Below are 27,945 nucleotides of genomic sequence, written 5' to 3' on the forward strand. Positions count from 1 at the left end.
TTCAACATAAGGCCCATTCTGATCCACTGGAACTGATACAACTCCCTTGCTTTGTCCATGGCTGTCCTAACTATTGTGAAAATCCTGAGTCTCACTTTCAACATAATAGTCATCATTGTAATATTGCGCAGACTGAGTATTCTGCTGATCAAAATAATTCATAGAATTCTGAGGGGGAAAGGAATGCTGTCCTTGAGACAACGCACCTCGCCCTCTACCTCTGGGTGCTGATTGAAAACCACCATGGCCTCGCGGCCCTGTGAATCCACCATTACGCTGCAATAAAACCGGACAGCTAATCTTAAAATTACCTTCCTCTTTACAATTGGCACATTGATTAGGACCTAGCAAAGGTCGCGGAACAAAATGTTCAGGTTTTTGTAACAACCTCTGAAGCTGAGGAGGCTGTTGAAATTGGCGCTGAGCAGAACGAGGGGGATAAGCCTGTTGCAAAAGAACCTTTGTTTTTAATTCTTTAGTCTTCTTCTCGATCTTATCCTTTTCCTCCTTATCCCTATTCTCGTAATACTGAGCAGTAGCTTATATCTGTGCAAACGAAGAAACAGCCCACGAACTTTCGGAGTCTTTCAATTTATGCGATAATTCTGGAAGTAAATTAAATACAAATTTATCCACGAATAATCACTGTCCACCCTCAGTACTCGTATCTTGACCACTGTGGTCGATGAACGTCTCCTCAAAACGAGTAAAGAAATCTGAGACACTCCTTCCTCTTTCCTCTGCTTACACACAGCTAACTTATCCCAGTTAACACGTAAAGCAGGCATCATCGTTTTCATTAAAGTGATGATTCTACCGGGCAATTGTGCAATCAAATCATCTGGCTTAGCACCACCTACTTGTGCTGCATCTGTGGCAGTAATAGCAGCCCAATTACCACCTAAAGCTTGGTCATGGTGCTCCCTACGAATCCGAGCCCACAACGCTTGTGGGACTACATTCCCCATCAGCATATCAATATCGGGCAAATTCCTAATACACGCATCAACAGTCTGGGACAGCTCCTTGTAATACCCAGCAGGATTTTTACGAGGGTCCGGTAAAGACTGTTTGAGCGCCAAAACTTCAGATCGTTTCCAGGGGACATGTACCCATATACGCTGAAAATGAGCAGGGACACGCAGAATATTACCTGCCTGTGGAACCTCGTCTCTCCATACTGGAGGAACTTCCCTCATCGGATAAGGTTTCATTTTCTGTTTAACTGCAGGATCAGGTTCAAGAATAGTCTGATTAGAAAATAAAGACCAGAAAGAGACAAGTGTCCTAACGGCATCTTCAACTTCAGAATCCACAATAAGACCTTTATCAAATTTAGCCTGCACGTCTAACAGACCCTGGGGAGCTAAACCCAAATCCATATCCTCCCATCCTTTTACAAGATTGTCACACATAACATTAAAAACATCTCTGCGTGGGCGCATGCCACTGGAGAAAGGTACTCAGAATATCGGGCACACTATACTGTGGACCACTCATGATCCATTTGTGAGCAAGAGTCCAACGCAATTTGCTTGTCGGAACCTGGGATTTGACTACGGGATTGCCTTCGGGACAGAGCAGGAGTCATGGTAAAAGACCCTAAAAAGGGGGAGAAAAGGCCAGAAACAGTATCGACCAACCGTTTATGAGCTGTGGGAGAATCTGATATTAAAACTGGAGACAAGGTATGAAGCAAAGGAGGAGAAGAGCTGGCCATTACAAGAGGAACTGAGAGTAAAGCAGACTGAGGTACAGAAGTTGGTGGCAAAGGAGGCGGGGTGGCAATACTGGAAGGGGCAATTGTGGAAGAGCTGAATCAACTGGCTGAACAGCAGGTTGCTGGACAAGTGGCAACAATGGGGGTGCATTAGCACCTGGTACATAAGGCGAAGGCAATCTCAACAAATGGGACATTAAGGGATCTTCGTCAAGATCGTTACTCTATGGAGAAGTAGGCAACACAGGGTAACAACCAATATATTGCCATACAATGCTGTCTGTCTGAGACTTCAATCGCTCGATCAATCTCATTTTCTTTAAACTGCTGGGCAGCCTTTATAATCGTCATAGCTTTCGCCTGCTTATCTCTTTTCGCCTGCTTATTTTCTCTCTGTTTGGCTTCTTTAAGCCAAAGGCAGAAAGAGTTGAACATCGCCGGCCGCGCTTTTCTTTTGAACAAAATTCCTTCTAGATTGTATAATATGTCAGGCTCGAAGCTACCATTTTGTGGCCAAAGCAAAACACAATCTTTCTTTGTGTATCTGATCCATACCTCGTTAAAGGCAATGGGGCCAATACCATGTTTGGAATAGAGCTCATAAGTGGGAGCTCCAACCGGAGGAATCGGACAAGACCTCTAGCCGGTAATCCCTATTACAACCAAGACAACAAAACTTCCTAAACTTGCTAAAACCAGGCTACTTTAATTCACTGGTCTGGTTACAAACTTCAAGGGGTAAAGCAAATAACCCAGCACAAACGTACTCACCCCTTGGCTTTCCTATGGGATTTCTGAAAATTCTATGTCGAATAACTTTGGTGTTTGTGGACGGAATTGGCTGAAATTTTCAGGAAAATGGCACATTTTGTTTCTGAGCAGCCCCTGAAAATTGGGGGGGGGGGGGGGGGTTCATCAAGGGGGGGCCGGGAAAAAAGGGGGGTCCCAAAACGCGTTTTTCCCATTCATTTTTCCATAGGGCGGTTGGAATCACTTTTAGCTCGAACGGCTGAATGGATTTACACGAAACTTGGCAAAATTGTAGATATGGTTTGCCCGACGTGCCTTTGCTATGTCTCATATATGTGCTCCAGTGGATTTTGAGAAATTAACGTTTTAAAAAGCAGATATATCTGTGACAGCGCTCCGGTTAGCGCCCCGGTTCGCGTACCTGACGCGTAACGGAACTTCGCGAAGCGAAGCTGATTGGCTCTCCGGTGTCTGTCAACATTCTAAACAGTCCGGAACGGCCGCCATCTTGTCTCTCGGTAGGATCGGGAGACAAGAGGTGGAGAAAAACGAAGGGGGAAATTAATGAAAGGGGGCAAGGTAGACCCCTCCTGACCCCCTAGGATTGATGAGGGTAATATTAAAGTGCCCCGCGGGCCAAAAAAAAAATATATATGTTTGCGATTTTTCGCGGTAGAGGCGCTTCCCGGTACGCTAACCGGGCAGCTAACCGGCAGCGTAACGGGAGTCCGCCATCTTGTGTTTTTGGAGCGTCCGGTTCGCGTACCGGGTAGCGTTCCGGTAAGCGTAACCAAGAGAAACAGTAAAATAATATTTAAGAGAATAGATTTCCACCAAACTTGGCAAAATTGTAGGGACTGTTTGTTTGATGTGCCTTTGCTAGGTCTCAAGGTATGTGCTCATGTGGATTTTGTCTAATTAAGGTTAAAATATATATATATATCTGTAAGCGTGCTCTGGCGCGCTTACGTTATGGGTTTGCTTTGCGCTGCAGAGGCGATATGTCACGGTTATGCGACGCGTCATGAGGCGTCTCACGTGGCTACGTGATACGTCACGTAATAAAGAATATATTTTACAGCTATAGATATTAGCTTTTAAAAAACCAATGAAATTCACTGAAAAAACCATAGGTTATAGACCATATATAGTTAGGAATTTGCTTTTTCAAAACCTTGAAAATTCACTGAAAAAACCATAGGTTAGAGACCATATATAGTTAGCTGGACATTTTATTGATATAAAACCAATGAAATTCCATATATAGTTAGTTGCACTAACTATATATTTCGCGCATCCGCAATCCAATGCTGATGATGTCACATATTACATCATTCATGACATGGTCAGTGACATCACTGATGACATCTCAAATGACATCACTGATGACATCACTGATGACATCTCATTTAACATCAATGATCACACCACTGATGATATACTTCATGTGATAATACAATGCACCTCCTTACACTCTAATATAACCTCTGTTACACCTAGTGTAAAATACAGAGTATCATTTTTTAAACCATTGACACACGAATAACATTTACTACATACACACTCACTGATTCCTACGTCTACACACACATTCACTTATTCACCCATACAATCACTCGTACATACAGTCACTCATCATTACAACACTATCATATGCACTCATACACATATGCAGACACTCACACACCTAGTCAGTCCTGTAAAGAATCAATCACACTTTGATTTCTTCATCTATACAGTAAAACACAGAACTGCTTACATTTTCACAGATATACTAACACATACTTACTCACTTATAGAATCAAATCCTTCATACATACTCTTATACATCCACTCATTCTTCAATATGTAAAACATATTTAAACTTTTCAAAAACATACAGACACTGGATGATGTCATCAGTGATGTCATCAGTGATGTCATTTGAGATGTCATCAGTGATGTCACTGACCATGTCCTGAATGATGTAATATGTGACATCCTCAGCATTGGATTGCGGATGCGCGAAATATATAGCTAGTGCAACTAACTATATATGGAATTTCATTGGTTTTATATCAATAAAATGTCCAGCTAACTATATATGGTCTCTAACCTATGGTTTTTTTCAGTAAATTTTCAAGGTTTTGTAAATGCAAATTCCTAACTATATATGGTCTATAACCTATGGTTTTTTCAGTGAATATATATATATATATATATATATATATATATATATATATATATATATATATATAGTGTATCTATTGGTTCTGCCTATTGAGTTAATACACTTGGTAAAATAAATCCTACTACTGAGGCACATTATGCATTTCTTTCAGATTTTCATAGGCCCCTACCTTTTTTTTATGTCTCGCCTGAGCTAGCGCATGCGCTAGCTCAGGCGAGACCCTTAGTAGGCGGGTTTTTAAAGTGCTACTAGAGGCTTTTGCTGGCCTCAAGCTTGTGGGCACGTGCACATGAATGTGCACAGGCCATCTGGCTTTTTGTAATGACTCATGCAGCCTTACAGCGCGTGAATCCCCTCCCCCCTCCCTTCTCCCACTCCCTCCTTGTCAGCTTTATTTTCACTCCTCTTGCGCATCTGTCTTCTACCTGTTCCTCTCTCTCGTCTCCTTTTTCTCTTTCCTTTCACTTTCTCTTTGTGCTTGTTAGCTTCTGTAGTAAGGGCTTCCCATTGCCGATTTGGTAACAATACTGTTTTGATGTGCTTTAAACATGTTATTTTTGCGTGTACTGTCAAATTGATAGACAAAGAATATAATGTGCATCTTCATCCAGTAAATGCAAGGCTTCAAAATAAATTGAATTTCTGAGGACAGATGAGCGAGAAGTTCTGAAAAACGAGACACTATTCCCAGGCAGTCTTGCTATACAAGGTGCAGGAGTTAAACCCAAGCACTGTCATTACGGCAACAAAGTCCTCTTATCAGCCTAACTCTGCTTTGTGATTTGGAACCTTCCCTGCTATCTCTGGGCTGGCTTATTTGCTTTCCCAGCAGGACACGACTTTAATACAGCAGCCTTTCCCAGCAGGACGGGCACATTCCACAGAACACGTCCCCGCCCTTGACGTCCTCTCCCACCGGCCGCATTTTTCCCATGGGACAGCGAGCGTCTGGAACTGTCCGCATTAACAAGTTTAACTTTGAGTCTAGTCTAATGAATAATAGGCAATGTACTTGTTGAAGCAGGGAGGGCAGGGTGACCGAGCAGTGGGGGCTGGGGGTACTTTGTGCAGGCCCTGCTCTTCTCTACTGTGGCAGCATTCCCAACAGAAGGATTTGGGGCTGGTAATTGGAGCCCCAGATACCAAGCGTGTTTGCTCTCGTTGCTGGTAATGGGTTCCCTGTCCGGTGTGTAATGATCCTTGTGGGCAGATCGAATTAGGCCTCTGTAGGAAAACATTTGGCAAAGAATGATGGTACCAACAAGCAAGCATTACCACGGTTATCTACTGTATCGAACATTTTGCTGAGGGCACCGCTCATATCAAAGGGGAAACGAGCATTGGCCTAGCCAATAGCTCTCACCTTTGGGACCTTTAAGTATTTAGTTATGCAGCACAATATCCTTACTGCAACAACATTAACTGTTGCATGGCTAAACATGTATACGGTCCCAAAGACGAAACCTATTGGCTATGCCAATGCTTGTTCAACATAGCATCTTTTCTGTGTTCCTAATTCAATCAGTTGAGTTCCCATATGTATTCCTTCTTCACTTCATTCTTGCCTAGAGATGATCAACGAATTTAAGCTGTGGCACCAGGTCTGCATTCTCATCTGCTTTTTATATTGTTTTACCCGTTTTGTGCATTGAAAGTTTGAGGTTTTTGAATGATGAGCATCACAAGACCCTCTTGAAAGTAAAGGCAAATGTACTTCTACAGCAGGGGTCTTCAAACTGTGGGGCGCGACCCCCAGGGGCCGTGGATCGATGCAAAGGGGGTCGCCTTCACAGTGTCACTTATGCCTCCAGGGCTTCAGCCCCCCTCCTCCCCCATCCTGTCTCTCAGCCCGGGCTGCTGCAGTGCAGCTTGCGCTCCTGGGGCCTCGGCTGGGCAGTGTCTGGAGTCTTTTCTCCGGGCGAGTTTTCACAGGTCTTTAAAGACCATTAGCATATTTACATGCCTTTGTTAACCGATTACCAAAGATTCGTTTTTTTATGGTTCCAGTACCCCCTGGGCACCCACTCTGCCTATTTCTTACATTTGTATTTTTACACTTACTGCTGCAGTGTGAGAATGCATTTAATGAAAAGAAATCTAAAGTTGGGTAGCCAAAAGAAACATGCCTGCTATGTGTTGTTTAAGATCCTGCAGAGACCTGCTCTTGACACTAAATTGTGTTATAAATAAAAAAGTATGTATTAATTAGTTATGTGACTTTTCTGTCTTTATTCTCTTTAATTATCAGTCATGGATCAATGAGGCATCCCTAGAACACAATTAAAAGTGCTTTCTATGTATATTTGCTGTTCTAAATATTCACAGATAAGCAGTCACCTACAGCTGTATTTTTTGCACTTATTTCTGGGCCATCAAAATAATGAGCTGGTAACCCTAATCATTAGACTGGAAGTTTGTTGCAGGATCAGCACATTTATTTCCTCCACCCTCGAACCCTGATTAATGCCATTATAGCAATAATTTAACTTATATCTGAAACCCTACGCTTCAAGTTTTTGGGAATGCACCCTGCTTTCCGACTACTCACTTCTCATTCTCGCCTTCACTTTCACGTTCACCCTGCACTCACACTGATCACAATGCACTCACACTGATCACAATGCACTCACACTGATCACAATGCACTCACAGCGATCACCATGCACTCATAGCGATCACCATGCACTCATAGCGATCACAATGCACTCATAGCGATCACCATGCACTCACACCGATCACCATGCACTCACACCAATCACCATGCACTCACACCAATCACCATGCACTCACACCAATCACCATGCACGCACACCAATCACCATGCACTCACACCAATCACCATGCACTCACACTGATCACCATGCACTCACCCTTGCTGCTCCCGGCCATGGCCAGGTGAGCTTCTAATGTGGCAGCGCGTATTCCTGCGGATTGGGAGGCCCTTCACAGAGGTTGACTAGACATCTTTCTGATGTTAATTGCTGTATTTTGGTTATAAACTGGTACTGATGGGGTGAAATCTTTCCTCAGTATTACTGTGTTTAAAAAAATTCTAAATAATGAAGCAATGCTACCCCAAAATACGCAGCATCACAGAACATTATTTACATTTTCTACTCACACAATTTAGTCAAGCCTGTCGCATAATTTGGTCCTCACCTTCCTCATAACCTAGAGGTTTAGAAATTTTTGTCAGGAGGGGGTCCTTACGCTTGAAAATGTTGACAGGGGGGTCTCGGCATCCAAAAGTTTGAAGACCTCTGTTCTACAGTCTACTCTCAGACTGTTTTTGCCACACTGTAAACTCTTTCCAGATCCCTACCTCCGCCCCCCCCACCCCCGCCCAAAGCTTTTAGAATTTTTCAGAATATTACATACATATCTTTGGGCCACTCTTGACATACTGCAGGAAGGAACATACCTCAGTGACACTATCCAGAAAGTCTAAACGCTAGTTATTGGTTGGTGTCTGGCCTTCAACCACTTATGTATTCCTTCTTTTGGGAAATCCATTTGTGGTTTCTGGTTATTGCCTTTTTTTGGGTCCCTTTCTTTTTCTGTCACTGTTCTTCTGTAAAAGGTGCAACTTTAACTTCTCCTTCCTCCTCTGTACCCTCTATAAAGAGGAAATCTTTTTAATTGGATTGCTTAGTTGTCTCTCACCTCTTGGCTCCTGATTTGATGGTTTTCCTTTTTATTAGGTCTCGGCCTAGCGTACACTGCGCAGCAGTGTCGCGCAGCCGAGAAATTTTGATCTTCAGTACTGGGCTTTAACCCGCCTCTCTCTTCCATTGGCTAGCTCCATAAATGGAGGCTAGGCATTGGAAGAGAGATGTGTCAATCTTTGTGGGAGCAGATTCGTGAGCGTTTTTTTTTAAAGCCCCGCCCCCTTTGTTTCGTGGGCGATTGTGGGCGTTTACTTTTTTTTTGTAGACAGATGTTTTTCATCATTGCTAACCTCGTCCTCCTCCCGCTGTCCGTCCTCCCTCCTGCTGTCCGTCCTCCCTCCTGCTGTCCGTCCTCCCTCCCGCTGTCCGTCCGTCCTGCTGTCCGTGTCTCCCTCCCCCTTGACCCCCTGCAGAAATACAAACGCACACATAGAGCAGAGAACCAACTGTAAAAGCACTCACTGTGGTGACGTATACAAGGATGCGTTCTTGGATGTCTCCCCATGGAGCATGTCCAGGAGCCTAGTTTCGGGAGCCCCGAAGTCCTTGAACGCTCTCCAAGAGCCGGAGTCAGCTGTTCAGAGGCAGCCCTTCCGCAGGGCAGGGCAGGGGAGGCTCGGCTTGTACCGGGCACAGCTTCTAGGTCTGTCCGCCCCTCCGGACAGAGCGGGGGCAGCCGGCCGCGCCCGAGGCTCAGAGGTCATTGCCACCGGCGAAGACAAACCCCAGCCCCAGAGATGCACAACCTGGGGAGGCGGAGCAGGGACCGGGCGGAGCGCGCGGGAGCTGCAGGGTGCCCCGGGCCAGCGCGAGGCTCTGATCCGCACACCCTCGCAGCCCGGGCACGAAAGAGGGGGCTCCCCGCACGGACAGCAGCAGCTGGGGAGGCAGGACCCAGGCACAGAGGGCTGCAGGCAGGGAGCCTGGCGCAGCAGACCTGCACAATGAGCTGCCGAGCTATTGTAAAGGTGTATGTATACATATATTACAGAGGAAGGGCAGGCGCCGTGTACATTAATCACTGCGTACTAGCAAATATGCATGCATTACTTAGGCAGACTGTGCGTGCGAGCAGGTGTGCCCTTCCGCGCCTGGCGCAAGTGTGCACTGGTTACTGAAATCTGCATCAGTAATTAATAAGGCATCTCTTCAGTACACTGATCCGGGCCTGGCGCGAGCGCACTGACCCCTTGCACAGATCTGCATAATTACTTAGGGTGGTTCCGGCTGCAGGCATGCGCGCAGTCAAAGTTAGTGCACGTGCGCACTGACTCAGAAAATCTGCATCGGTAATTAATACTGCACCTGTACAGAGACCCGAACCGGGAATAGGAAGCTGGCGTGCATTAACCAATAACAATACGCATCTGTGTACTTATTTATAATACATGCACCCATGGTTGAGGTGTTAATGTATATATGCTAGTAGGTACTATATCTATGCCTATTATCTAGTGCATTAATCACTTGAATGCAACTGGCAATAACAGACTAACTGTTCGCTGCACGGACACATAGAGGGGCGTGCCTGAGTGCATGTATAGTAATGATATGCCATAATCTGCACACGTTAGTCCGCACTGGTTTGGGTGCATCCGCCGCTGGGATACAATGTATATGCCTATGTATTAGTCACTTTGACATGCATCTGTGAAAAAAGATAGACCCTGCCATTGCACTGGGAAGGGTGTGGGTGTGTTTGTGATATTGACATGCACAGAAGGAGTGCACGCATGGCAGAGTGTGTGTATATCTCACGCGGGTGTATGGGGGTGCATACAATATTCGCAGGGGGGTCACATTATTTCAGGATCAATCTGCCCCCAAGTCTGTGGCACCAAGATATACAGAGCCACGTCATATGGCACGTGGTCTGTGCACCATCCTGGGCAGGGCCACGTGTGTCCCCAGCAGCCACTGCACACAATACCCCGGGGGGCATGTGCCCCTTCATGAAAGGGACACCTCTGGCCATTCAGTTGGACGCACGTGCAGGCATTTCCCAGCGCGCTGCACACCCGCGCCAGGGCCTTCCGGTGTGTGTGCACTGTCATCACTCGTGGATGTACAGAACTCTGAACATCTGTCACATATATCGCCTCCCCGATGATGGGGGTGGGGGGGGGGGCACCCCGTATACATTTATCACCATAGACAACCTTGTGTCCATTCATCTCCGGGCTGCCGACGGGCAGGTAGATAGATGATATGAGGGCGTTTACTTTCATTAACTAAGACTTCAGGGCGCATCTGTCGATTACCGATACTAAGGTGTATGCATAGATAAGGGCTGAGTGTGAACAGACTAATAGTATTCCGGTCACCTTTATAAAACAATATTAAATGACCGAAAATCAATATATCATTTATCGGATATGAGCATATAACACATACCAATATTGGGTGTGTGAATATATTATGAAAAGAAAGAGGGAGATAAAATAGATTTAGCGTTTGCACATTTCAGATATCAGTCGTAGGGTCGCAGATGAATACCTTTCCTTAAAGAATATTGAAATATATACATATAGAATGTTGCACTCTTTCAGTGGAACAGTTTTTTTTAATGTAATTTTAAAGTAAAAATTAAGAGTTTTCGAGACATCAAGGAGCTGTTTTGTGTGCCGCCCTCCTCTTTGGAGACACGGAGATGGTGGGAAAGAAGACTTTATGGTGCATTTAGTAATTATGTTATAATTGTGTACGTGTGTATCAATGAGTCATATTCGAGTATCGGCTAATTGTTAGTTAATATTGGGGGTCATGCATGTATATATGTCTGGGGGTACGCGTTTATCAATTAATTTTAAGGATTGGATGCCCCTCCCCCAAAGCCACGCCCCCGCTGCGGCCACGCCCCTAGGTGTCCTGGCATGGCCCCAGTCCCAGAGTGGGACGGGTCCTGCACGGGCTCAGCCCTGTGTGGTGTAGCGAGGGGGCTCTGCCCTCTGTGCCCCTGGCACGCCCCGGCCCTAGCGCTGCCCCCAGAGCTGGTATAGCCCACCGTTCTTCGCAGACCTGGCATAACCTCGGCCTTAGAAATAACAGCTTGGCATGTATGACCCCTTCTGCACCTGCCGTAGCCTGCGCTGTGGCAATGCCCCCTGACCCCGCGCTAGGGCAGACTATCTCTGGAGACCATGCCCCTTGTGCCACTGGCACAGAGAACGCACCCCTACGGCTCCCCCTGTGCTGGCATGACCCCTCCTGACCCTGACATAACCCTCATCCGATTAGCATAACCCAGCCACGGTCCACAGACCTCGTTTCAGCACACTTACACTGGCGCACTCACCCCATGCCCCCGGCACAGTCACTTCTACCCTGGCAAGCTCATCCCTCCTCCTCCCTGGCACAACTCCTCGTGCCTCTGGCACAGCCCCTCCCTTGTTTTTTTCTTCTTCAACATACTCAGCGTGGCGCAGGATTTATTTAACGTCCCAAGGCAGGTGCTTTGAACGTGGCTCTAGCAAGCCGTCCGTACAATTGGATAGTGTTTTTGGTGCAGAAAACTGAGTTTCAGTGCCTTGTCAGAGGAAGAAGCACTATATAATGCACTATATATTTTGATTTGATTGTTCCTGCATATACTCTTTTGAATGCATTTCTGAATTCCAAGACTCTGTCCCGGCACTTTTTTAACCATTTATTTTCAGTAATGAAATGGCCCTCGGGCCCCAGAATATGCACGTTGGCTTTTGATCGGGGCTGCTGTCCCCAGATGTGATTGTGGTGCTCGCTCTGCGAGCCCCTGCTATCAGCCGCTGCCACCCGCCTAATCTCTTTTGCATTTCTTTTGAAGCGTTCCTGGTGACATGGCTTCACGGTGCAGGGGCCCAGGCCATGTCCTTTGCAGCTGCCTGCAAGCAAACATTCGAATTTCTCTAAGTCAGTCTCTACACACCTGCGAATTAAACACGTATTGTCCCTTGCTATTGGCAAACTCAAGCCCAGTGCTTTAAATGGAAACCAGAAGAGCAGGTACTCGCAATCCCAGAGTACCTACCTGTTTGTTACTGACAAGTGCTGTCACTCTTCCATTAAATGTAGTGCACCCTGCTCATCTTTTACAAGTAAATGGTCACGTACCAGACAACACAAACCATAAGGCTCAGCCGTGTGTCCGCATTTACTCCAATATATGATGCTCAGGTTCAGCCTTGTGTTTGACCCCAATTTGGACTTGCTCAGTTTTTTTCATGTATAATATCGCGGCCCCGCCTTTCCAGCTTGTTCTCCGCTACACGCTGCGTGCAGGCCGCGGCCTTGGCATTGAGGCGCGTGCAAGCTGCAGCGTTCTGTTTATGTTCCTTTCCACATCCTCCATGCGGACTGTTCTGAAACCGGAAGCTGTGCACTTTCCCTACGTGCCAGACAGCTCCGCGTGACGAGCGGAGATTCAGGTTTCAGGAGCGCATTCTTAGCCAGAGACTCTTTCACACATCCAAGCCAGTGCGAGTGAACAGCTCGCCCCCGTCCCTCCGTAACGAGCGCTCCTCTTCCCCACGTCGCGCTGAAAGGAGAAACCCAGTCCTGAGGGCATGTTGGGGTAGCGCGCAGTCAGGGAGACGTCTATTTCTAGATGTTTATTTGAAAACATTTCCGTCCTCCACATGTGCTTCTAAGAAGCCTTCTGCTGGGGGGCACTGGAGAACCTTTTTTACACTCTGACTCTGCTCTCTTCCAAAAATATACTGTAAATTAAGTTGCTGGAGGAACAGACTAGGGCGGTGCACTAACTTGCCTTTCTTTTCTCTTTTTTTGTGTCTTGCAGTAGTATATCACCTTTGAGTAACTGTCCCCAGCTCCAATGCTGCAGGCACATCGTCCCCGGGCCTCTGTGGTGCTCCTGATGCCCCTCACCCACTGTTGAAGATCCCCGGTGGGCGAGGGGACAGCAGGGATCCTGCTCTCCCAGCTGTGTTATATAAGGTAAGATCAACAAGTGCATATTAATCACTGAAAATTACACTTTCTTTGGTGGACCAAACACAAAAAGCTCGGTTAAGACGGCCTCAGTAATTGTAAATTACATTAGGTACTGTATAAATATATTGAAATTATGATTTGGGCGGATTTTATTGCATCCAGTATATACCAGGTGCGATAAAATCTGCATCTTCCCGAGAAGTGTCAGCAGGGCAAACCTGATATTTATTGTGGCGAAAAGGCCAGTTAATAGCCAATACATGCAGGTTTTGATGGGATAAGCACCATAATCTGCATGTTGGCACCCAGTTTCTTGGACAAAACTCCAATTCTCAACATTATTGTATCGCATGTGAAGCATTGCTTGTTTGATGTAACCTTAGCATTTAGTATCAACCTATGGCTCGAATGCACACATGTACATTCTGTACTCTACTTATTTGCACATGGTTTTAATCTCTAGTCGACACTCTTTGATTTAAATCGCAATCTGCCCTTGTACTTTGACCTCCCCTCTTTCACAAGGTTACAAGACGCTGTTGCTTGTTCTTTTAATAGAACTGTTTAACACAATGCTTTTATAATTTTCAATCACACATGTAAGGCTTGCTACAAAAAGCTGCCAAAAGAGAGCGGCCTTACACGGCATACTACGTACCATTTACTTGCACATCTATTTGCGCTGCTGGTGGTTGTTCTGCTGTGCACGGTGCGATTCTAATTATAATCTCACACAAAAGGTTTTACTTGCACATGTTCCACTAACAATCTGTACGAGAGATCCACAATGTGCCCTTTGTAAAGGTTTTTTTTAATTATTTTTGAAATATGGAACTTTTATTTTATTTTTTACTGTATGCAGTACTATACAAAGTTAAATCACGATTGCATTGGTTGAAGATTTGCAATGATTAATTAAATCTCGCAAACCTATTCATTCACTCATTTTGCAAAGTACTCGATTTCCGGCACCAGAGCTGAGCAACTCCATGGCCCTTACAAAGGATACTGAGATGGGCAGTGTCTGCTGTACACCACCCAACCTGAGCTCTATCACTGTGATTTGCTTCCAGGTAGCAGAGTTGAGACACTAGTCACATGCTGCCTTTCTCCACGAATAAATGGTGACTACCTTCAATGGAAAAATGCATTTTAAGATGAAGAAAACCCCATCCTAAGATGACTACTGTTTATCCATATAATTGTAGCGAGCTCTGGGTGCCATGTGCAGCTGTTTGCTGATGTGAAGAGACTGCACATGGTGAGAGAGAGGCAATTGGCTTTACTTATAGCATTGCCTGTAGAACAGTTCCTGACTCCCCTGCTAGAGCGTAATCCTAGTTCTGTCCTTTTTCCTCTGGCATTTCTGTAGTGAAGTGTGGAAGGGTTGGGAGCCGAGAGACATTGCAATCTCTATCATTTCTTCTTTCTTGCTCCACCTGTGTAGCTTGTAACCTGCTATGCCCCTCTTCTCAAGTGTAGATTTTCATGGACCCCACAATTCCCAAGCCTTTGCTGGTGCTGATAGGTGAGGTGGTGTGAGGGAGGGTGCTACATCTCCACACTGGCTTTGAGCTTGCCATCATGCCGCCATGTGAGCCAAAGAGCTGCCTTTAAGGTGCTAAAATATGCAAATACATGCCTGCAGAAATATTGGTTGCATGCATTAGCATGTTACACCCTGACCTTTTGCCAGTGCTTGTTTCAGAGGCGATATTACGGACGTAGCACAATCGTTATTGCTGTTTTCCCAGCCAACAAAATGGTCTCTGGCTACAGGGTGCCATCTTCTAAATCAAGTAATGTAGGGAAAAGAGGAATTACGGGAAGGAGAGTAATTTCCTGTCGACTTGTTCAGAATGGCAGTACACAAGTGTTTATATAGATACCATCCCTTATGTGTGAGACTAGAACTTTCTATACTTACCCAGCGTCCATGAAACAGTTTGCACTTCCATTGTCTTATAAAGTTTCTCTTTGCAAAAAATCACAATTTCTCTATTTCCTCTTCCCGTTTATCTAGAAGTGCTGTTTCTATTATTTGCGGCTCTAGAACAGGACAATCAACAGAAGGCTATGATCCGACTAAACTTGACGCATCAGTGAGCATTGTCTGTCTAGGTTGGAGTAACATTTAGCAACGGCGGATAATCAGTTGCCATAGCAGTTAATTTCTAGGCCTAGACCAATAATTCTGGCAAACAAATGTATTCCTCTTTATGCCTTCTATTTCTTAGCAGGATGAAACATCTTGAAGGTGAGATCTGCCTTGTCTACAGTTTTGATAGTTTCACCTGTTGAAGATATGAGTAATAAATCATGCCTTTTCGTGCTTAGACTGCTGAATAAACTCTAGTGTTAAAACTTTTGTGTCGGTAACTGGACAAGGATGCAAAAGCAGTTTCATGTGGTCTAAAGACCTCCTCTCCATATTTTAAATGCAGTGGGTTGATCACAGTGCATAGGTTCCAAATATCGCTGCTGTCTCTTTACTTTTATAGTTAAATGTAGGTCAAAGTCAGACATGCTTGAGATACTGTTTTCCCTTCCCTGCGTTTGGGATTTTTGAACAGGGTGATGCTCAGAAAATTGATGTAACAGTGTTCCATTCCAAGTCTCATAGGCCCCTCTAATCTACATCCTCCTGCTGCACATTGTATCTGCGTCTCGTCCCTGACTCTCACCCTACACGCCTTTCCATCAACATCCAAGACTGCTCCTAAAGGAGTCTGCCCTGTGTGCGCCTGTTGGTCCTATTGTTGCCATGAATCCATGGTTATCCTGGATCAGCTCTTTCCTCATCAGTTAAATGAGCACAAAAAGCTGAAGATGGAAAAGTGTCATGAGAAGATAAGCACATTTTTGCTTTATTTCCTTGGAATCCGCAAATGCCCCAACCATTTTGCAGAGTTTACCTCCTGGAAAACAAGGGTTGAGCTTGGTCCTCCTATGTATTAACATTATTTAAAATAAAATTTACATTTAAAGTCGGTCGATAGTGAAGACAATTTTGACCATATATTTTACTTTTAAAGTCCTTCGTCCTGCGAGAGACTGCCACCACTTCCACTCTCATCTCTTCCCTGTCAGATTTACGCTCACGATCTCAGTCAGGATTTTGGCCCTCTCAGCCTGCTAGTCCTCCCTTTCTTAAGTATAATTGTGTTCTGAGGCCTGTAGATTTGATTATGTGTCAAGGTACTTCTACTTCCTTGCAGAACCTGCCCCCTCAGTTGTGGGTCACCAAATAGTGTAGCATTCTTCCACATCTGCTGTGACACAATGGCACGTTTAGTCTTTGGACTTTGCAGATAATGTCCACTCCGTGGCTAATTATATTGCAGGCAATTTCTTAAGAACACTTTCTGATTCCTTTTGAATTGTGTTGGCTCAATAGATCACAATATGCGTTCAGTCTCTTTTAGTGTTAAATAATCCCTGAGAATTCTGCTTCTGCAGTTCTATTTATGATTCTCAAGAGTAAGGTTTGTAGCAGATACAAAGATCTTATGTTGAAATGGAGGGAAGTGAGCCTGTTAAGCCTTACCAATACTGCATATTTTTATGGGGTGGAGCAAGGCGGGGGTTAGATAGGCCTTCTGAGAATACCATTTGCACTTCTTTCCTCAAGGGTGCCCCCCTTCACAGTCGTGGCTGTAAAAACAGCCAGGATTGAAAAGTTTCCTTTCACATGGGCGAACCCAATTGCGTGCTTTTCACTTCAAAGTCTTTTATATGCCAAATACAAAACGAGCTTGAACCAGTGACTTGATATCTTACAGCCCAAACTGCAGCCTTTGCCTTCAGTAAGGGAAAGGACCTACTGCACAAATCCTTCGGTTTCATATAAAGAACCTCCAGCCCGAGATCTACAGGTAACCAATCTTATCTGAATGCAGGATTCTCTTAGTTAGAATAACCAACTGAAATGGCATTGTCTTTTGATATTTAAAACCTGGAAATTTAAAATAAATTTGCTGCTTATTTACTGTGTCGCTGAAGAATATTGGCTTTTGCAGGATATGGTCGGTGTCAATCAGCAGCTCTGCCCTGGACTTCATTGAGACTACTGCATTCATTCTTTGAATTCTTCAAGCTTTATTTTTGGTTGTCAAAATATTTAAAGGGCAGGGGGGGTTATCTACGTTTGTAACGCTATAACCTTGGTTTCCCCAAAAGGTGAAATCATCTTACAGATGTGTAAATCCAGTATCCCTATGACAAAGTCACTGAAGTCATTGAGGTTTCAGGGTGTAATCCTACTAACTCTTTCAGACAGATGGATGCCTAAAGCGGACTGAGGAAATGTTTCCAATATATATATATTTGAGTTTCGCAAACTAATCTTTATAGTACAATAGAGATTGTTTCAGAGGTTCAGATGAGTTAAAGGATTTTACTGCCACCACTATATTGCATGAACCTAGATGGGGGGAAAAACAACAACCCTCAGACCTCCCAAGGTATACAAGGGCCTAAACCTAATGTTATAACCTTATAACGTGAACTATTTTGTAGTTGTGAAATCTCTCCATGTGGTAACCTTGACACCGATTGTAGTGTCTGTGCAGCTTGGACAGTGAATTTGCACGGTAGCCTTCAAGGACTCGTTGCTGTTCCATTCTCAGGAAGAAAATAATTGTAACGTTAAGCTATACCAACACAAATCACCCTCCTGAGCTCAACGTAACCCCATCCCTGGGCCAAGTCAGTATCGAGAGATAGGCAACCTCTTGTAATCTTATTCTCCTTTTCTCTTGATCTCTCTTTTTCTCTCCTCCCAAACTCTCACCCCTCCCACTTTTACACCTCCCCAATACCTTCACGGGGGCAAATGGATAGGGGGTTCAGCCTAGCACAGACAATCTGAAATGTGGCGACACTAAATCAGCGAGCTTTGGCTGGAAACCATGTAACGAGAGAACAAAGATTACTGTATGTTTTATGTTGTATGTATTGCTGTGTTAAAAAAAGACAATAAAAATGTGTTGAAATTAAAAATGTGTAGTGGGTCAGAATTTGCTATAATGATAAAGCTACTAGTTCAAGCCTCCCCAATTAGGCCTAAACTTAGTTCAAAGGGTTATCATGCAGTGTCTGCCCACTGAGGCAATTCAGCTTCACCTCCAATGTCTGCATCTTTAGCCTTCCCTGCAGAATTGTTTGATTTAGGATTGTGCACCTTCTCAGATACACTTGAATTTAGAATTGAATTGGTACCACCTGCTGCCAGCCGTGCAGGAAAAAATAAAATGACTTTGAAAAGATTTCATTGCCATTTTATTTTTCCGACGTATGCACAGCAGCAGCCAGCCGACCCAGAGACCTACAGGGGCCTTTCCTCTGCTGCCAATTAGAAGCAGGGGACAGGAGCAGTGGCTGGCTGATTTGCTTCAAAGTGTGTGTGTGTGTCACTTTGGCTGTCTTGCACTGGCCAAAGTGACGTCCACACTTTAAAGTTCTCCACTCAGCCGTCTTAGACGGCTGGGTGGAGACCAAGCACAGACCTACAGGGCCTAAAGTAGCTCCATCTAATTCAGTTGCTGCTCTCATGCTGGTTGACAGCATGATAGCTATGTCTGGATTGGTTGGGGGGAACTCAACTGCAGATTCAGAAGTGGAACATCGAGGATGACAGAGGACGTGCTGCCATAGGTAAGGTAAAAACAAAACCGTACTTTTAGAGGAAGGGGTGTTTTATTTTGGGCTTTTAGAGGAAGGGGTGATTTACTTTGGGGTTTTAGTGAGAGGGGGTGTTTTATTTCTTATTTTTTGTGAAGCGGTGAAGCACTCTGCTCCCCCCCACCACTTTCAAAGGGTACCAGCTACCCAGATTGGTACACCGATTTTAGCATGTAGACAGAAAAGGCTTTTATTAGTGCTCCCGGCCCTGACAGCAGAGAAATCACCCACAAGAAGTGCACTATTTTTGTCATCTGTGCCATCTAGCCAAGCTGCATCTTGAGATTGGTGTAATTTTCTCTAAGTAATTTCTAATAGTACCCTAGGTTTGCGCGCTGGAATCGGCAGAATTCTAGTGCCATCATTACTTTATGAAGTCATTCTGTTTATTCAGCGAGATTCAGAGCTTCAGTTACACAGCTGAGAGCATACAACCAGTGGCCTGCTGCGATTAATCAGGGGTGCAGTCTACACAGCTTTGCGCCTACTACCTGGATTCTGGCAGCGATAGTAGGATCATGTTCATCAAAAATAACACAACAAAACATCTTAATAGGACAACAGAACACCCCCAGGTGGAGCCACCCTTTTCCTGCACCAGTCACCTATACCTATATGCCACATAGAGAGTTCAGGGGCGACTCCTCCATTAGGGGGGAGAAGTGCTGCCCCACTGCTTTTTCACAGTGCTAGAAGCACAAATATAAAATGGTATTTTAAATACCATTTAAGTTTCTGCTTCTCGTGCTGTGAGAAAGCAGAAGACCGGGATATGCATGGTTGGGGTGGCCAGGAGGGTATTACTGGTTGAGGGTGAGCGGGTCAGGGAGGAGTGGCTTGCACCACTTTGAGTACCCTGACTGTTTGGGGGCACTGGGGAGTCATGCGCACTAGATTTTCTCTATGTAGGCGGCATGCAGCCTACATGGAGAAAATGGCCTCCCTACAGGTTCCCGGCTGGGCGCTGTCCGCGACTCCACACCAATCGCAACGTTGCCTGTTCTGGTTTCTTTTGAGGACCAGGAAAACACAGAATGTGGCCGAGGAGCGAAGGCAGCGCAGGACCCAGTCAGGTAGGCTTTATTCTTATTTTAACCCTCCCCCACCCTCGTGTATTGCGAGCCTTGAGTGAGAGAGTGTAAGCTGATTAGGATGTTTATTGGTCTTTGAGTGCCGTCTGTTGGATTGACTCAGCCTCTGTCCCGCTTCCCGGGAGGAGTCACAGAATCTGTTAGTATTTGGGACATGTGGCCTCTCGTAAGTCTGTCGAATCTAGAGAAGGGGGCCCAATGCTTGGCGTAGGTTTCCACCTTGTGCTCTACCACCAGGGACATGCGTTCCATGGCTAGTATTTCCCATAGTTTGTGTAGCCATGCCGTGCGGTCTGGTATATTGTTGGTACACAATCCGGCTAAGATTACCGGACGTGCTGCCAGCCGAGCTAGGGCAATCTGTCTTCACCTCAAGGAGCGTAGGTGGAAGATCAGAGTGTTCGACAGTCCCAATAAAGTATATGCTGGGAAACATCTTAGTGTGGTCTTGAATCCTTTGTCTAGATCGTCCAGAACCAGCTCCCAAAAGTGAATCAACTGCGGACAATGCCATAGTAAGTGTACCAGAAAGCCCATTAGGCTGCACCCCCTCCAGCTTTTATCTGACTTTTTTTTTCTTCCCAGTTATGTATACGGGACGGGGTGTAATACCAATAGGTTAACATTGCAGAGACGGAGTCGGCCTACAAAGTGATATGTGCCGTGTTGTGTGCTCTGTGGTGTATGTTAGCCAATTCTTTATCCGAGTGCTCTGCCATATTCTACCTACCAACGAAGCTGCTCTTTGGTTCGCCCTCCCTCCCAGTGGAGAACATTGCATAGAGCTCAGAGATGAGATGTTGATCGTCTTGTTTGCGCATTGAGCACTTTTCAAAGGCCTTTAATGGTCTTGAGGCCGCCGCCTGGTATTCCCAAGAGGTGACCCAGTGTCATCTTTGGAGGTAGCTGAAAAAAATTGGCTTGTGGGAGAGCGTACTCCTACCTCAGTTGCTCAAGAGGAATAATCCCACTGGGGTCGAATAGGGACCCGCCCGTTTGCACCATAGCTCTCTCCACCTATAAAACACCCCCGAGCCACGTCCCAGGGGGAAATCAAGGTAGTCTACTATTGGGGACATTGGGGAGAGGAATGTTGGGCCCTTTTTTCCGGCTTCTGCGTCCCTTACTTTAATAGTGGATGAGGTTACTCTGGAGGAATATAATCTCCATGCCCTATGTTTACCTGGGAGCCAGGCTTCCTGCCAGATATTTATTCCTGACACAGTTCGGTCCATAAGGGACCAGTATTTCTCAGAGTGGGCGGTTCCATTCGACTATATAGTGGAGGTGTGCTGTCTGTAGGTACCTATGGATCAGTGGTATCCCTAGCCCTTCCTAAATTGAGTCAGGTGAGCGACTGGCAGTCATGTTTTTTTACCCCATACAAATTTAATTATGGCAAGTTGCAGAGTGTTCTCGGAGGTGGTGTTAGCGATAGAGTTCGAAAAATGTACAGGATGTGTGGGAGCACTGTCATCTTAACTACTGCAATACGTCCGAGCCATGCCAGTTTCAAGCGGGACTACCCATCTAGGGCCTTAGCCGTCTGGTCCACGAGTGCCGCGTAATTGAGCTCTAGAGTTTTGGGTATAGTGGGGGCCAGGAGGATGCCCAGATAGGGTATGGAATTTTCTGACCAGTGCAGCAGGAATTTATTCCGTAGGGTCCCTTCACACGTTGGGGGTACTGACATTTAGGATCTGTAATTTGTTTAGATTAACTTTGAAGCCCAAGGATTCCCCAAAGCTATCAAGCTCATTGAGCAAAGCTGGGAGGAAAGACTTTGAATTCATCAACGAGAGGATCACATCATCTGCATAAAGGCTCATTTTATGAGGGTCCTTTCCAAATGTAATGCCCTCAATTTGTGGATTGCCCCATATCTTTTGTGCAAGCAGCTCCATGTAAGAGCAAAAAGAAGGGGAGACTTAGGGCAGCCCTGTCTTGTGCCACAGGCAATTAGGAAGGAGTCTGATGACTGCTCGTTCACTCGGACAACTGTCTGAGGAGCATAGTAAATGCAGCCCACCCACTTATAAACCCTTCTCCAAACCCAACATGGCACAACGTATTAAAGATGCCTCCAGCTGACCCAGTCAAATGCTTTTTCAGAGTCTATTAACTGGAGTGCTTCTTTATGCCATCTGTGAATTCCGTCCATAAGATGGAGGAGTCTTTTGGTATTGTCGCCTCCTTGACGTGTGGGAATAAAGCCCCCCTGGTCTGGGTCCCAAGAGTCCAGCCATCAGCTGGTTTAGCCGGGCTGCCAAGATTCTGGCGAATAGCTTCAGGTCGATGTTCAGTAAAGAGGTCGGCCGTTAGGACACGCACTCGCTGGGATCTTTAGAGGGTTTGAGAATGACTGATATTGAGGCTTCCATCATGGAGTCAGTGAGTGTGCCAGTTTCAAGGAACAAGTTGAACAACCGTGCCAAGAGTGTTGCCAGTTCCTGGCAGAAGGCCTTGTAGAAATGTTCCGGGAACCCGTCCAGGCCTGGGGCTTTATTACACTTATAGACTAGCTATTTCTGAAACCACTCCCTCTGTTTGTATCGGTTAGTGGAGATGGGTTGTAATCCTTTCTGGGAGACGAGTGACCGTGTAGTGTGGTTCCTATATTCCCAATAGGCTCTGCGCATTGGAATAATATATCCTACAGATGTGACGTAGGGCTTATGTCTACTAGGTCTCCATCGAATATATTAGACTTAATTGTGAGTACCAGCTAGCTCGGAAGTCACTAGAAACTTTCTCGAATTCACAAGAAGGGATACGTTTCTGACAACCGCATAAACAGGACAACTTTGTTTCCCCAAGATAAAACTGATCTTTCAGAGTTGTGGAAACAATAGCTAGATATTTTACTCAGTCATTCGTGCATGCTTCGTGAAGTTCAGAGAAAATAGAAAGACAGGCGTGTTCAATAAAAAGTGTTTATTGAACGGTCTTCTTTCTCATGCAGAAGAAATAAACTGCTACAATTGTAATACTGGCTGTAAAGTATAAGGTGTACAGCAAGAAGAGTATTATAAAATACCGTAAAAGCATCGTATGGTTTCTAAGCCATAGAATACATATATAAATAAGTACTAAAAGTACTCAAATGGTGCTTCTAAAATACGCCTACCCCGATGTACCTAATTTAAGTCTAGTACGAGAGAAGAAGTAAGTGTGGTGTAGCATAAGTTTAGTATTCTTTTGCCAAGAATCAATCCAAGATTTCTCTTGGTCTAATCAGCTCCGTATTTTGGTTTAGAATGAAGGAGGTCTGATATCTCTCTGTCTCAGGACCCGATTTCCCAACACCCCGCAAGGGGAGCTTGGAAACACTAAAGCTGGATTTCTCGGCAGGAGAAAACACAGCGTCTGTCAGTGTGTCTGCTGGAGGGTCGGCTTCCTTCGGCACTTGCTGTAGAGAGATGTGTTGGGCAAGTAGATAGTCGAACTGCTCCAAACCACTGTGTGTTTGCTTGGGCAAGTGTGGGCATATTTATACCTTGAAGGTGCTGAGTTTGACGTAAAGGTGGACATAATAACATCAAAGAGTCTGTTCTTTGTAAACTCCATGAGTTCTTGGACAAATCAATATTCAAGCAAGGGGAAGTCCCTAACTGCTGAAGCAGAGTTTTCTGAGAAATCGTTGTGGATTTTCGGAACTAGTGGAAGTAGCCATGCCGTATTTGGACTGCATGAGCTATGTCTAAATATGGTTATGATTTCTATGCCTATATAAGGACATGGTGATTTATACCTATATAAGGGCATGAATCGGGGAAATTACACTAGGGTCCTAAAATGCTATACAACACCCACTCCACTTTATTATGTTCGACATTACTAAAATTTAAGCACTAAAACATATCTAAAGCATGTGATTACAATCCCACCCAAAAAATGCATAAAATGCTTTTAAAAATGGTTGTACGCATAAAATGAGCATTCGTACTGTACGCATTTAAAAGCAATGATTTCGATTCAAGCATAAAGTACGATATTGGCAATGGTAACTGATTGAATCGTAAAAATTACATTTATGAAATGGCTATAAGTACAGAAAAAAATAATTCAAGACCATCCCATCGCAGAATATATCTACTGTTTTGGTTTGTGGATAACGCCAATATTGTTTCTAGGAAGTATTCAAAGAATTATTGTTCTCTATGAATAGTTATACTTTAAGCAGATTACTTTGTGCCAAAGTTCATTTTCTCGAAGAAAGTCGAATCAAATCGTAGAAAAATAGAGTCCTAAAGTTAGACGTTTTTTGTTTTGAAAAACGAAGGTCGAATTCAAAGTTGATAAAACACTGTGTGTTAATTTCAAGTTTTTATCGATATCAGGAAAAAACATTAAATCTTCTAAGCTGGCAAAGAAATAGTCTACCACAATAGGTGAAAGTTGAACTACTTCATTAAGTAGATCAATCATACACAGATGAGAAGCGTCGGCGTCAGTCGAATTAGCAATGTTCGCAGTGGATGGTACCTGTGTGCCTGTTGGTCTACGTATCTCACCCTCAGCTGGAATTGCCGATGAGACCTCAATGAATGCCATCAGGATTGGTAGCCGCTGGGGACAACACAATTCATGAGCCGTTACCGAACCAAGCAAAGCGTCAACATCCCTTGGCAGTGCTGATGGAAGTGTCAGACAAATATCCAACACTCATTCCTCTCCAGAAAGCAGGCATAGTAGAACAGGTAAGATGCAATCTTGCCAGATTGGTCTGTACGATAGGAGATCCCTCAAACGAGCCAAGACAAGAATCTGTGTTATGCGCTCCCAATACTACATTGCCAGAAGAGTGTTCTCCATGGTAATCTGGGTATCACTGGTGACTGGACTTGCCCTATCGGAGCAGAAGGAACAACAATAGTATCCCTGCTACGAGTCCCAAAATGAGAGGCAGGCCGCCGAACATAGAGTGCACGAAGTTTGGAAAAATGCCTAGGACTGCTTCAAAGGGTGCTAACCGTCCCGAAAAAAGTAGTCTTAAATACATGTACAATACCACAGGTATCAGACATGTTTAAGATACGACCTAACATTTCTGCTAAATGTATGGGGCAGTTTGTTGATAAGGCATGTATCTCAGCAGAGGACCTTGCTACTTGCAGATCATACGTCTCTCTGGACGAGGTCAGTGGCACGGTTTTTTGTAAAAGAATGGCTTTCATTCTGCTTAAAGTATCAATTCGTATAGAAGAGATGTTCAGTGAAGGCCTTAGCGGCGAATCCCCGTCTGTCTTAGTTTTAGGAAACAATACTTGCATACAGCAAATGACCCTGACTGACACACTAACGAGATAGGCTATTCCTGGCATCATTCCACAACAGCTGTGATCATTCAACATTATGTAGCTCTCATTGGATAGCTGCCTAAAAATTGGCTCTATCACTGCTGACGGGGAACCCTGCAGGTGGCATGATAAATTGGTTGAAGAACCATCGCAGGCTCCATGTAAATTAATACCCTGACATAGAAGTGTACCGGTCAGTGTGGTTTTGCAATTTTTACCACTAAGGAATACCTCCTTTTCCCCACTCCAACATTTGTGTGTGTATGGTAAATCCCAGGTCGGCTTTATGTATTCTTTACCCAACCATTCATACAGGCCTGCTGGTATGTGTGGTAAGCAATACTGAAACTGGAAAATCGTCACTGGTATCGTGATGGTGCCATGTATTATCCATTCAACGGCTGGTTTCTCAAACGGTTAATGGTAATCTTTTAATTTTTTCTATGCTTAACACCGTATAGTCTGCTCCCCTCTGCCACAGAGATTTGTTTATCTGTAAGGTTAACTCCAGTAAACGATGACGTGATGTTGATTAGACGCCAAGGCATATAGCCTGAACGAACATGTTGTAACGTCCAGCCTAGCAGCGCTATAGAACCCAATTGAGACTGTCCATATTGTAACATGAGCAGGTCTTGTTCCGTTATGTCTATGGAGGAGGATACAATGCTGTCCAAAGAATAAATTCTGGTTGACATTTGTTAACCCATTATCAACTACAGAGAGAGCTTTCTCTAAATTAATACGATCAATTTCTCGTATTCGTTCTGCAGTTTCCATGACTTTCCATGCTTCATTATAAGCAGCGTAAATACCGAAGTATATGAAGCGTTTGACGTTGTTTGTGAGGTCCTAGTAAGAATTCTCTCAAATCAATGCCATCTTTAGGTAAAGTTAAGTGTTGTTTTATATCTGGGAGTGCGGATTTTTGTTGCCACTCAAGGCAGAGTTTTCCAACACTGGAAGTTGTTATTATCCCTGGATGTTGTCTCTGGATATATCTTGGATCTGACCTGTGAGAGTTTGGCCTGTTATGTGATGTCCACTTTTCTAGTGGGCACCCTGTATCAGTCCAAACAAACTGATGGTTGAAAAGTCAACCTTATGGACCAGCTATCCTAGTGGTAGCATGGACAAAGCAGTGTTAGGCTGAAACTTCAGAGAGCATGTGAACCCAGCTGTTTTACCATATGTAACCCCTTTAACACTTACTCACTCACTCACTCACTCACACACTCACACACTCACATACTCACACACTCACACACTTACTCACACACACACTTACTCACGCACACACTTACTCACACACACACACACACACTTGGAAACTAGTTCTTTTAGGACACTTCCAGATGGACTAGGAGAAAGCTACTGCAAACTAGGACACTAGGATAGTCAATACCCAGAGGAGCACCGGAGTACTCGCTGTACCTCGCCGACAGGAGTCGGGTGCATAGGTGTCAAAGTGTGTCTGGTTTGGCGCTGAATCCTATGGAGACCTGTGATAAGATGCTGCAGGCGACCAGGAGAGAAGTGTCCGGTTGGATCCAAGGGCGGATCGAGGATGAAGAGTACCTGAGAGCAGAGGGGACAGAGTCTGGGTCACTAGCCAGTGACCAGGAAGGAACCAGGTGATGTCGTGAAGCTTGTTTTTGCAGCCACGTGGACCAGGAGGTGTCGACGACCAGGAGCTGGGCACGGACTGTACCACGAAGGATCTCGCTGTCTGCAAAGGCTCGTTGACTCCAATCCAGAAGCCAAGGCAACCCACCCAGGAATCGAAGATGGCTTCTGTTGCAGACCAGCAAGGTCTGGGGGGCTTTTCCTTTTCAGGGATGCAAGGGCCAGCCTGGAGCAACCAGGCCAGCGGTGTAGATTCGAAGGTTCGTCGTCAGAGGCCACTAGCCAACTGGCAAGTGACCGGACAAACGCGTCGAGCACAAAAACACTAGCAGGCCCCATGCGGCACTCTTGGAGTTCTGTGCGTCTGTGTAGAAGGTGCTCTGGGCTGGGGCTTCTCAATCCCCAATGCACAACTTCGAGGGTGCCTCAGAAGCTGCACAAGTAGAAAAGTGCAGGTTTTTCAAGATGGCCGGTCCCACGTTTTTTGTCGCCTTCACGGGTCTCAGCTTTGCTGTGGCTGTAGATCGGGCTCAAGGAAGTCTGGAAGTCTGGCTCTTGTCGGACCCTGTGCTCGGGCTCCGGCGGGAGCGTCGACAAAGTAAACCGCAGATCGCTGTATGGTGCCTGTTTGCACTGGGTGGTCACTCCTTGACCACAAGGCAGATTATTCTGTATTCTAGTTGCAGTAGAATGTCGAAGGTCCAGAGTTTTGTTTCAGTTCAGGATAAATCTAAAGTCTCTTGACTCAGCTCCTACCTGTATACTAATCTAAGGGGCTGTATTACCTGCTAGGTCCCTCCTATGGGTGAGACCAGGGAAGGGGGTGTTTACACTCCTTTCCCTTTGTCCGGTTTCGCGCCAGAGCTGGGGCTGGAGTGCCCCAGCAACTGGTTTCAACCGGACTATGCATGGAGCACCTTGTGTGCCCCAGGCATTGTCTCATTTCAGTCAGCCCTTCCTGCCCCAATACACTATGGCCTGTCTGGGGTGGTGCTAGCACCTCCCAAGA

The 27,945-nt window shown here is 45.2% G+C and overlaps 1 protein-coding gene across 1 annotated transcript in view; it reads left to right on the top strand.

Moving 5' to 3' along the window:
* OAZ2 (ornithine decarboxylase antizyme 2) overlaps positions 1 to 27,945 on the top strand; it is a 148,082-nt gene that overhangs the window by 37,431 nt on the left and 82,706 nt on the right. Inside the window, 2 exon segments of the mRNA XM_086959929.1 lie at positions 13,083 to 13,158; positions 13,160 to 13,240. Of these exon segments, the coding sequence (XP_086816055.1) occupies positions 13,083 to 13,158; positions 13,160 to 13,240 (157 nt within the window).

Source organism: Lissotriton vulgaris, chromosome 2_2, assembly GCF_964263255.1.
Source record: "Lissotriton vulgaris chromosome 2_2, aLisVul1.2, whole genome shotgun sequence".
NCBI classification, from domain to species: Eukaryota; Metazoa; Chordata; class Amphibia; order Caudata; family Salamandridae; genus Lissotriton; species Lissotriton vulgaris.